Source organism: Clinocottus analis, unplaced genomic scaffold (genome assembly GCF_023055335.1).
Source record: "Clinocottus analis isolate CAN_PGR_092001 unplaced genomic scaffold, fCliAna1.0.p SCAF_18, whole genome shotgun sequence".
NCBI lineage: Eukaryota > Metazoa > Chordata > Actinopteri > Perciformes > Cottidae > Clinocottus > Clinocottus analis.
In genome coordinates, this window is record NW_027175909.1 from 8107536 (window position 1) to 8120038 (window position 12503).

Below are 12503 nucleotides of genomic sequence, written 5' to 3' on the forward strand. Positions count from 1 at the left end.
CCACCGAACTTTAATGTATATTCTAATTCCCTGGTGTCTGGTTTCGCAGGATTTGTTTGTTTATTTTTCTGGGAAAAGTGTCAAGAGTAAGTTTTAGGAATTTAGTCTTAGAAATATCATCATCTACTCTTCCCTGAAAACATTCATCTCCTTCTTCTGGTTCGGCACCTTCTTAAAACCAGGGCTGCCAGTTATGCTACTTGGATGGCAGCCAATGATTTCTCATTGATCTTTCCAGATTTTCTAGAATCACCAAGTCGCCTATTTTCATAATCACTTACCAGTAATCATTAACGCATGTTTTCGCTGTTCAGCCTTAGTCGCCTCCAGCTTCTGTGCCATCGCTGCATCTTCGTTTACATTGTCTGTCAGTTTGGCGTTGAGCACTGAAAAAACATAGAGGCTGAGGATAATGTTCTTTTAAGCGAAGCTGTTTCAAGTAGCATTCCATTATTTCTTTATAAAAATACATTTCTGGTTTGTTATCATCTTTTCTCCATCTATTATTTTCTCATTCCCTGTGTCTGTGGTGTCTGGGTGTTTTGTATTATTTCTGACAAAATTATAAGCAGTAAGTTACAACTGGTTTCCTACTACAGATCAGGGAGACTGTTCACACAAGTCTGTTATGCTTAATCTCTGAAATACTTCATTTTACATTGACAATAGTTAATGCATGAATACTACTTTGAGTAATGACTTTCAGTTTATTTGCTAACATAAACAGAAAAACTGAAAGTGTACATGCTGATTTTGAACAATATTAACCAATAAGATCCTTAGCAATTCAAATATATATATATATATATATATATATATATATATATATATATATATATATATATATATATATATATACATTACATATGACATTTTAAAGTTAACTTTACATTTACATTAATAAGTCGGGACCATCTGTCCGCTAAATTAAAAAACAAACAAATAAATCAAAAGGGCCACTGACGCACTATGGGTTTGTAGTTTATGCAGGCATGATGATGCATTTTCCATACAGAATTACATTTTTCTCATTATTTATTTGGCTATACAAAAACAAGCAAACAAACAGAAGAACAAAGGACATCTCCATGGTGCCTCTCCTGCTTTTGTAAAAAAACAAAAAAAAAAACATAGGCCTGCTCAGGTGCATGCCGGTCCTATCCCTGCCTTCTCCTACATATAACACCAGGTGCCCTCAGCATAATCCAATTCATAAACAGATGAACAACTAAAATACTAAGTATACCAACAACAACAAATAATTTAACTAAACTATCAAAAGCTATCCTAAAAAACTAATTTAACCTAAATAAGAAAATGTCTAGAATAATTAAACAATATACTTGTAAATTGTAGGAGCTATTTATTTTATGCAAGTATGTAGTTATTTCATTCACAAGTAATGATTCCATTAACATCCCCTGGATTTAGCCCAATCTAGAGTATATTTAACCTTAATTAGATTATATTTAGTTTATATATTATTAGTAATTAGCAGAATATAACAATCATTACACCCCCAACCTGTAAATTACCGATGTTGTCAAAATACTACCTGCGTTATCTTTCTCTACGTCATCCACTTTGTCCCTAAGGATTTGCTGTTCTTCCTTGAGATTCTCCTGTTCCACATCTTGCTCCAGTAACGTGTGTTTCACTTTGTTCACTTCTTTGGTTAGAGCCGAGTGGCCCAAGTCAATCTCCAATGGTTCGCCCAAGTCTTTAGCCTCATCTTGAGCTGATGTCACAGACAGACAGAGCAGTAACACCGGCAGCAGATTTCCCCTCATTGAAAAACCTCGGCCCTCCAGAAATACCGAAAGGAAAATAATTAGAATCAGTTTTTTTTTGTCAACTTGTACTCTATAAAAATGTCTCCCAGTTACCACAGGTGCTTTGAGTAATAGTGGTCAAATAAAACTCACATTAATTATCTTGTGCCAAGTTGTCACAAGAAGGACGTACCTGACCATATTTAGGAAGGTAGGCTGATGCAATGACCACAGATGTTTATACAAGAACGACCAGCCATGCCAACACAGGGAATTACTTCAAAGGATAAAGCACCCAGAATAATTTGACATGCAGTTGCGGTATCATATTGTGCCAGTTATTTTGGACATATATAGTGCTTTTCTCATCAACATCATCACTTGTTTATGCAGATGATCTGTAGCTGCACATTCACAATTAACATGTTTGTTTTTTTTTAATTACCGGGGAAGCTTTGACATGGTTAACATATTTAAGCTGTTGAATAAATGTTTCTGCTGACATAAATAATACATGGCATTCCATTGGATGTTTTTAACAACAATAAAACGCTTTGGATAGAATGGTGTATAACATTGTTGTATATGACCTTAATCCTTGTTTTTCCTGCCAAGTAAAATGTCAAAATGTCATGACACTAGCTGGGTCAAATGGCTGGGTCAAATGTTATTCTATAATTATAAAGTTAGACAATTACTGTAGGTCCACATTTTAATATGTATTATGTGACATAATTGTTAACCTTTTAGTCATTTTAATGGGTTATTTTTCATTTGGGAAGGTATACTTTCCACAGTTTTGTGTCTTTTTATTTCTAACCAGTAAGTGTAGTTGTGAGAGGACCCGAGTGAAACCACTGTGCAATATCCTTACTTGTATTTAATTCAAAACAGAAAACAGAGCAAAGTGACCGGTCAGCCTTCCATATTTTCATATTCTGTACATATAAATGACAACATAAGCCATAAAAAAGTCTTATTGCGTCAAATCCGAGCAATTATCTACCTCCTTCCTCTAGTCTTCTTCATTACCTGTGCTCTATTTGTCAGACAGCTGGCATGTGAATGATTTGAGCCTGTCTGAGTGGTTTGTGTGTGTGTGTGTGTGTGTGTGTGTGTGTGTGTGTGTGTGTGTGTGTGTGTGTGTGTGTGTGTGTGTGTGTGTGTGTGTGTGTGTGTGATTTTTTTTTTGTTGTGCATTTGTGCCGCATCAAGTGTGAAGATTCAATAACACTGCGATCACTGATAAGCTCATCATTCAAAGCTATTGCAGGTGATGTAAAACAGATGAGGGGACACAAGGTTACACCGTATCTATTTTCCATTACATTCAAGAGGTTATAGAGAGGGACAGGATGAAGCAGGGAGCTTGATAGTGATTACATCAAACCAATATATTGTCAGAAATGTGATTGCCTGTAAAAGAGCACATTAAGGTGTCTTTCTACCAGAACTGGCTTTTTTGATGTGATTCAGACAAAGCAGACAGCATCCTCTAATTGTCTTGCAAACATTGCATTAAAGTTAATGACTTCCAAGCACAATAACAATGCAATGTTGTATCATTGTTTTTAATTCCCTGACACAACTAGTGGAAATATGTTTGCAAAATCACATTCATGTGTGTCCTGTTGTGGGTGCATGTGTTGTATGCTTGTGTTTGAGCATATTTAAAAAGCATGGCCCTGAACAAGGTAACAGCCGTCACACACCTCCACAGGTGGCCAACTTGGAGCTTATTTTCACCCAAGTTGAAATATTTCAACTCCTTCGAATGAGGCGGATTTTTCGCAACGCGCCATTCGCCAAATTTGCATCTATGCTTTGACTTTGCATGTAAACTACTGGCGCGAATGATTCGCAAAGCGTTTAGTGTGAACGCAGCATTAGTATATCATACCGACGCAAAAGCAAGGGTGCATTCTGGAAAGAAATAGGCAACGTGAAACTGTGCCTCATCAATGGTGATGACAAATGCAGAAACTGGAAAAAGGAAATGCACAAATGGAAACACACACACACAGACACGCACGCACACACACACACACACACACAGACACACACAGAGGTCTAATGTATTGACACACACAGCAAGCTAAGGTACATGTGTATTGACGTGCATGCAGAACCATGAATAAATAGACTCTGCTGAAATCAATTTCAACGTGACCGTACCTTGAACTTTGCTACACTGTCCTTACTATCAGTGCATTACAGTCAGGGAAGCAGTGACTGGAGCCGAATTGAAAAAGGGAGACAATGCCGCAGATGGCCACAAGAGGAGAGGAGCATGAAGACAAAAAGATTATAGGTAAAAGTGAAATGCAGAAATATAGGAAAGGAAATAAAGACAGAGCACCGAAAGAAAGAATCAGGGACAGAGAGGGAGGCAGGGAGGAGAGGATGAATAGAGATTGGTGTCAGTAAGAGGTGATGTATAGAGGACAGGGTGATGAGAGCGAGCAGGCTTCTCTCTCGGCTCCAGTAGTAATGTCCCTTTCCAAAACATCACTCATATTTAATGGAGCACAGCTACAAGGGAAGAGAGAGAAAAGGAGAGCACAAAACTCACATGCACGAACACGCACACACTACACTGACATATGCAGACAACTCGACACATTATAGACCTGTACAGACTCGCACAGAAGGCTCAAAGCTTCATGCGCAGATAGAGAACCCCCCCCACCGAACACACACACAAACACTGTGGTACTAAGATGCAAACAGAGTTCTCTGAGAGTTAATGGAGTTGCGACACAAGGGTCTTGAGACTGGAATCTGCACTCGGCTTGGAGAGGGGTAGAGGGAAAGTAGTAGTGAGAGGACGAATGCAGAGAAGAATTGGGGAGCTTATGTGGAGAAGTGAAGAAATAAATGTGGTGGAGGTCAGAACATGATCCTGAGCTGAGCATGTTTTAACTGTCTGAAGCCACATTGGCCAGTCAGCTGGGATGAACGGAAAAAAAAACCACTGTGCTGCTACTATTTTGGACAAAAACAGTTTTATGACAAAGTAAAATCCTTGTTGTATCACCCACATACCAATGCCAGTCACTCTGTTCTTTAAACCCTATTCACGTCCTTGACATTATCCATTTAAAATGTTTTACCTTGACCAAGAAAGATGACCCTGTCTTGAATGTGTATATCTGCACAAATTAAAGAATGTGATGGTCCACTGTTATTAGACTAGGATTTCTTTTGCAGGAATCAGTTAACTAAAATCATTGGAAATTCTTCTGTTCCAAGAAGTCAGTCAACTGAAACTAACTTGTATAAAGAACTCTATCAGCTTGTGTTTTCTGACGACACATTGTACCTGCACCCCTCCAGGTTCAGGCCTCAACGACGGCCAATGGCACGCAATACGCTTGGTTGCAAAGGAGAATTTTGCCATGGTGACAATAGATGGCGAGGAGGCGTCCGCTGTGCGCTCCACCTCACCTCTCACCATCACCACAGGAGGAACCTACCACTTGGGAGGTAAGAACCACCTCAAGAACATTGCCACAGTTCTGACAAAAACGTTGGAACCCTCACTTCCACCTCCATTCATCATTATCCCATCAAATTGGTCTCCGGTGCCCATTCCGGTGGCAAGGGAGGCAACGGAGGATACGATGTTCATGCTTTACGGAGGTAAAAAATATCTAGAAAATGTCAAAAAATAGCATCCGGTTTACACATCTCAGTGTTGTTTCATAACTTCTGCTAAATATTGTGATGATTCTTCAGTTTGAAGTTGCTTTATTTTCTTAAACATGTAATATTACTTATCTTCCTATTGCTTTTTTTTTATTATAATGCCCGAGACACAGATGTTATTACTTTTTTACTTTTATTGGAGTTCTTCATTTTGGTTAGTTTGTATAGAATATTTTAGTCGAGAAATGTATTGGTGTTCATATGAAAACCAACCTGATCTCACTCCAAACTCGTCAACTACGGACTCTTGGCCAGGGACCTTTTGCTCCTGATAACGATGCACAGAGGCACCCTTGAGCATCTGTGTGAGAAGCACTGGGCCTTCAGCTAACTCCAATCCATCTGCGTCCTTATTAGATGGCCAGAGCCACTAATGTTGTTTAAAGACCAAGAAAATCTATGTAGAACGTGTGGGAAGCTGAGGTTGGATGTGTCAAGCAAAGACAAGACTTTCACCCAGTAGACTGCTGTTTGTGCCTAGTGTGAAACGTTAAATTATTCTACCATAGTTTTGTTACTTAAACATCTGTCTTTAAAAAGCTAAGTAACAAGCATACTTACGAAGGCCAATTTGTTTTCCTAAACAGCACTAAGTACCCTTCTTGCGTAAGTTTAATTTTTTTTCACTTCCAACTTAGGTATACAAAGAATAAACTATGTTAAGCCATGTTGAAAGTAACCTTTTAAATAGAGACGCTATACATATAACTAACAGAACCTGCACTTTTCTAGCAACATGGAAGTTAGTTGTGAAAATACACTATAGGTGTAATGAGTTGTGCAGGGCCATTGACCAGGTCTTGACGAGTTGGGTGTGAAATGTGTTGGCAGGGTTCGTTAAACTTATTAGATGAACTATAACAACATAAGTCTTATCCGTCTGTGTGTTTGCAGACTAAATATGTCTAAAAATCATTTATCCCACAAGAAATCTATATCCTAGTGGCCAGAGTTCAGGAAATTGCTCACTTAGCAAGAGCACAGACACAACTAGACCACCAGATAGACACAACCACCGGGAACACACACGAACACACATGAAGCAGCCACAGTCTGTCTGAATTAGGAAGACGCCAGGTTAATGATGCCAGACACTACTGTCCGTCTGTTGGAAGATGGTCCGTATCTAAGTGTGTGTGTGTGTGTGTGTGTGTGTGTGTGTGTGTGGGCACCTGTATGAAATTACAGTAACTGAGAGAGATAGTCTTGGCTCTGATAGTTCCATCAGACCTCTGTCCCTCTCTCTTCCTCTCTCAATCAAAGTACAATCTCCTTCAACAAGCAAGACCATTTCCCCCGGGCCAGTCAATAAGGATCATAGTGCCCCTCACATGCACACACAACCAGACTCTTTTATTGCATGTTGTCCATCGTAATTAACTCTTTTCTGCTCTTTAGTGAATCATCTTAAAGCCCATGATGGCTATTTTTTTTTATCTTGATATATCTTATATATCTCGGATGACAGTGCAATTGTGGGGTGTATCTGGGATGGCCAGGATGGGGAGTACGGGAGCCTGGTGGAGGACTTTGTGCAATGGTGCAAACTCAACCACCTTCGACTAAGCAGCGCTAAGACCAAGGAAATGGTGGTGGATTTCCGCAGGTCTAAATCAACCATGCTACCAGTCTCCATTGAGGGGGTCAATGTGGAGTTGGTAGGCACATACAAGTACCTTGGGGTAATTCTGGACAATACACTGGACTGGTCTGCCAACACGGACTCAATCTACAAGAAAGGGCAGAGCCGGTTGTACTTTCTGAGGAGGCTGCAGTCATTCAACGTCTGCAGCAAACTCCTTAACATGTTTTATCAGTCTGTCGTCGCCCGTGTCCTCTTCTATGCGGTGGTGTGCTGAGGAGGCAGCACGGAGAAGAAGGATGCAGGGCGACTGGACAGGCTAGTGAAGAAAGCTGGCTCTGTGGTCGGTGCTAAACTGGACTGCATTACTTTAGTCACCGACAAAAGGACCCTCACCAAACTGCTCACCATCATGGACAATAAAAAACATCCACTCTACGGTACCATCATGCAATAGAAGAGTGTGATCAGCTGCAGACTGCGCTCGCTGTCATGCAAAACCCATAGGCTGGGTAAATCATTCATCCTAGAGCCATAAACTGTTCAACCTGTCAAAGTCTATCAAAGCTACTGTGTTAGACTTCTCTGCATAGTCTCCTCCTCCTCAAACATGCCCAGCCCCCAACCCACTCACTTACAATGTATATACGGGGTTCACCATCTACTGGCTATGTTAGCCCCCTGCACAACGCCCCTATTGGCTACTGGCTATGTTAGCCTGCACAACACGCCCCCTCCCTCCACCTTAGCCTGGACTTCTTCACCCTACTTTTTTCAAATTTGTTCTTGTTTTTTAATTTTTCTTTTGGACAATCTTTTTTAATAGTGTGTGTATGTATATATTATGTTGTGTGATGCGTCGAGCTACTTGGACCCTGAATTTCTCTTTGGGGATCAATAAAGTAATTATCTATCTATCTATCTATCTATCTATCTATCTATCTATCTATCTATCTATCTATCTATCTATCTATCTATCTATCTATCTATCTATCTATCTATTTCATCTTGATATGCTAAAATGCATTTCACTCAACCATCCAAAACTAGCTACATGTTGTTCAAGATTTTTCCTCTGACTTTTCTATTTTTGATTCTTTAATCCGGGGTGTTGAAGGATTATACAGTAAATAACACTTTGTCATTTTTTCATTCCAGCTTTCTCGCTTTTTCTGTCTTTTTTTGTTTCTCCCGCCTCTCTTCTCCTTCCTTCTCACTTTCTAGTCTCCATTTTGATCCAATTGGTGATTTATTGATTTTGGTAAGCTGAGTTGGGAATCAATAGTGGCTCAGAGGAGAGGATCTTTGTAATGTCTTTACCCCTTGAAGAGGGCAGAAGAGGCAATCAGAGTGAGTGAGAGAAAAAAAGAGTGAAACTGAGGAGAAGACATAAAAGATAGGAGAAAGTTGCGATAAGGACTGAGATGAAGAGACTTCTTTGGCTGAGACATTTATAGCAGGTTTATAAGTGAGTGGAACGCTCGAGAGAGAGAGAGAAAACTAAAGTGAAAGCTACATCCTAAGGAGCTGAGAGGCTGGAGGTATGGTGACATTGAGACATAAAATCCCAGAGGCAGTACATGCATGTCATCAGACGCACATAACTCGCAGTCTGAGAAAAGAAAATATTGTATGTGGCTTTCATTTGCATCCACACATACAGTCACACACCTGTATGCATTGTTACAAATCAAAAAACACAGCTATATTCTTGCAGAAGTTTTTGTCCCCCTGCCAACAGGCGTAATGTGTTGGCTCGTTAGTTTTACATGACACAATGAATAAAACTTGTGTGGTAAACACAAGTTTGAAAGCTGCAGGGGCAACCGAACTGCTGATTATGACTATGGCAGGGAGTACAAAGAGATATTTGGGCCACCGCTTCACAGGCTAGGGGAGAAGTTTTAGGGAGATATTCTTAGTTCAGACTCTAGATTTATTTTTCATGTTAAAATGTAAATGTGTAATGTTGCAGCTTGTTTTCAGCTCAGGGAGTTATTTTAGTTTGGTCTTCAGTTTTTGAAAAAAAAATTTAGTTTGCTTTGTGGTGTGGTTTTACTTTAGATTTGTACAGCATCCTGATCAGTCCTCCAATTGCATGACCTGGTTTTATTATGACTTGAGTAACCATTATCACAGACTAACAATGAAGGCATGAAGCCATCTGAATCTGTGTGAGCGTTCATGTCTATGAACTGTGTTTTAGAATATCTATAGCATTTATTCAGAACGCCTCCTCACATTCAGGGGCAAATTTCCATCCCAGCACCGAGGTAACTGAATAATATAGTGAGTGAACAAAAGATAGTTTAGCCTTTAACTTGCCCTCAATTAGTCTCTTAGATCGTTCAGCTTGATGAGTCAGAGAGGCCAAGCGCATTAAGCTGTCCTAAAGCTCTTTAACCATATTCCATCAGCACTTTCTATGAAACTGTTCTCTCAGTGTGCCACCCAGTATCCCGAACAATCCATATTATTTTATATACAGGTTGGGGCTTTGTCTAGGCCGTGATCAGCTTCAACCCTTGTGGCTTCAAGGCACCAATCTGCTGTTTTTATTAGCAACAGTTGTTGATCAGTAACCACAGTTTTTACAGCCTGTAGCCAAAGTAATGTTGAAATTACCTTTTAATCTGACCGTATTATAATGACTTTGCTCTTTGTACACTCATTTAGACAATAGGTTTTTAAGACAATTATTTTTTTGTTTTACAGACACTTTTGTTTGTTTCAAAGACCCTTTTGTCTTTTACCGATCTTATTGTGATGCATGTCGTGGACATTCAGTTTAGTGTTTGCTCTGCATGTTAAATGCTTTTGGGTTCAAAGTATCTGTCCCATATACTATTATGGGGTGTGTGCCATTATAGAAGCCTTGCTGCCAGAATACAAATGGTTTGACTATCTGTCAGTTTATATCTTCCTCATTTTACATTTCTTTCCCCCACTGCTGCTTCATGTTTATTAAGCATACCTAATTGTCACATTAAACCAAATTAGGTATTAATATTCGTATTATATTAAAGCTTGGCTGCCACACACATGCAGGCATACATTATGTACACACACAAGTCAGAGGCAGTGTTTTCTTGACATTACACGAAATACGACCATATTTCACAACACAAACAACTCCAAAAAACATAATGATACCTCAATATTTGCAACAGCATTTAAAAAAACAAAATATTTCACAAAAACAATACAATTTTACAAAACACAATCTGAAGGCAAGGTTCTCTCTTTTGTGTTTTTGCTACAATCTATATTTTTGGACATGCAGGTTTTGCAGCAAGTTCCCCCTTTCTGTGCAGTGAGTGTAGATATCACAAATATTATACAAACATTAAAATTCCAGATTTAAGAAAGCAGCCCGTAATCTACACCTAAATTCACTTAAATTCTGTGTATCTATTCTCTCGGCTCACTAGATGTCCGTTCACTGCAAAAAAAAAGACAGCCCTGCCTCTGTAAATGGGAACCAAACAAAGTGGATCGGATTGGGCCACCAGGGTTGTACCGAATGTCACGCCTCCCTTTGTGCAGGCAAGCGAACCATTTTTTGCCATTTGTCGTCACGGAGGAATTCGAGGCTGGTAGTGTACTACACACAGAAGTATGTATTTAAAGCATATATCTCAGTTCCTGTGAATTTAAACTAGACTCTCTTGTCCTTGTTCCTTTTTGTGTGTTATCAGTGTTCTCTTGGTCATGTTTTGGGTTTGAGTTGTTGCAGTCTGCTCTGGTTGATTTTGTATGCTTAAGCCTGCACAATACTTGCACAATACCCCAGAGAGAGAATGTTATTGTATGTGAAAGGTAGGTAAGTTATTGATAATTTGCAGGTTACAAAGTATATGTGATGTGACCTATGAGAGTTATCCAGTCGGCTGAGGAAATATAATAATTATCTATGTTTTTTGTAGACGGACAGACACTAAATGTGCTGGGTATAAAACACTGTACTGTACTGCACTCAGTATAGTATAGTGTTAATGTTCATGGTCTGTTCTGATTGTCCATACACAATGCAACCTCTCGAAATGTATTGATATATCGATTGATTTTTTATTGGTGTGCAGTGCAACACACTCTTGTGTGCTGTGTTCTGGTAATATATTCGTGTACTTTACTTTATCCTGATCTCTGACCAAGACTTCACAAGAAAAGTAGCAATGTTAAAAGTGTTTAAGATTGAACACCATGGTGTGTAGCTGCTTCAAAGAGAATCAGACCATATTAACTATGTGTGTGCAATACAGTGACTTAACCGCAAATTATTTTGCAAAAGATCTGAAGTGTTCTGCTTCTCGGGTGTGTAGTTGTGTAAATTGTGTGTAATGTTTTGACAAAATGAGCCGTGATCGTAAAAAAACTGTAAGAAAACGTTGTTAAACATGAGAGCTGCTCAATGCCTTTAGATAATATTAATACTATCAAGGTGCAGCGTGAAAAAAAGCACGCTCATATAAAAGCATTTCCTATTTAATAGTGCCGCAGACAGGTGCTGCTTTTTAAATCTCTCCCAGACGGCACAGTCTAGACCTGGGCATCTTACAGCCCGCTCTCCCAATCCGGGGCCGCCAAAAATGCAATACAACGATACTGCTTTTACTTCGAAGGCGGAGTATGTGTGTGCGCGTGCTTTTGTAGCCTCATCGACCGGCAGTGTTGCCAACTTGACGACATGAGACTGACGTTAAAGCATCTATTGTTCTGCAGTTTCTGTGCTCAGCGAGCATTGGGTGCTGCTGTGAGACCCTCCACTGTCACAACGTTCTTACAGGCGGTCAGTCTCACAGGAGCCTCGTGTTGCAGTCTGCACGTCAAGATTGAGCATTGATCGCACATGCAAAAAAATAATGAAACAAATTTAAATACTGTTGTTAACTTGTTGTTGCTCATAAAGTGCCTGTTATATTGTTCTGATAACATTACTTTAAAATAAAAGTGTGCAATAGACTATTTTTTACTTCCTCAATGAATTTGATGCATAATGCGATTAATCATATTAATCAGTTAAAATGTTTAAACTCTGCCAAGCCATAAAATATATGTAAGCAACATTTCGCTGTGCCACATGTCACTGTTCTTGTTTTTTATATACTGAAAAGAAATAATCCTTGAAGAGTGTTCTTTGAGTTCAGTGGCAATAAAGTTAACAGCCAAGAACAGTGCTTTGGATTAAATTGCCCTGATTTTCTTCGATTCTGTGGCATTAAAATTCACGTGGCACTGCCTAAACCCAAGGTTACAGAGTTACAGGATATTATACTTTAGATGTCAGAGGAAGGAAAAGGCTTGGCTCTGATCCTCTGTCATCCTATCTTCAACTATGCCCTCTTTCTTAATTCTCCTCTTCTCCTCTGTTTTCTTTTCTCCGCTTTCCCCTCATTCCTTCATTCTCTCCAATTCCTCAGTTTATCTTCTCTTTTTTCTTT

General features: G+C 39.4%; 1 protein-coding gene across 1 annotated transcript in view; it reads left to right on the forward strand.

Annotated features, from left to right (window-relative positions):
* cntnap2a (contactin associated protein 2a) overlaps nt 1–12503 on the forward strand; it is a 313006-nt gene that overhangs the window by 193871 nt on the left and 106632 nt on the right. Inside the window, exon 10 of the mRNA XM_068581486.1 lies at nt 5109–5258. Within this exon, the coding sequence (XP_068437587.1) occupies nt 5109–5258 (150 nt within the window). The remainder of the gene's footprint in view (nt 1–5108; nt 5259–12503) is intronic.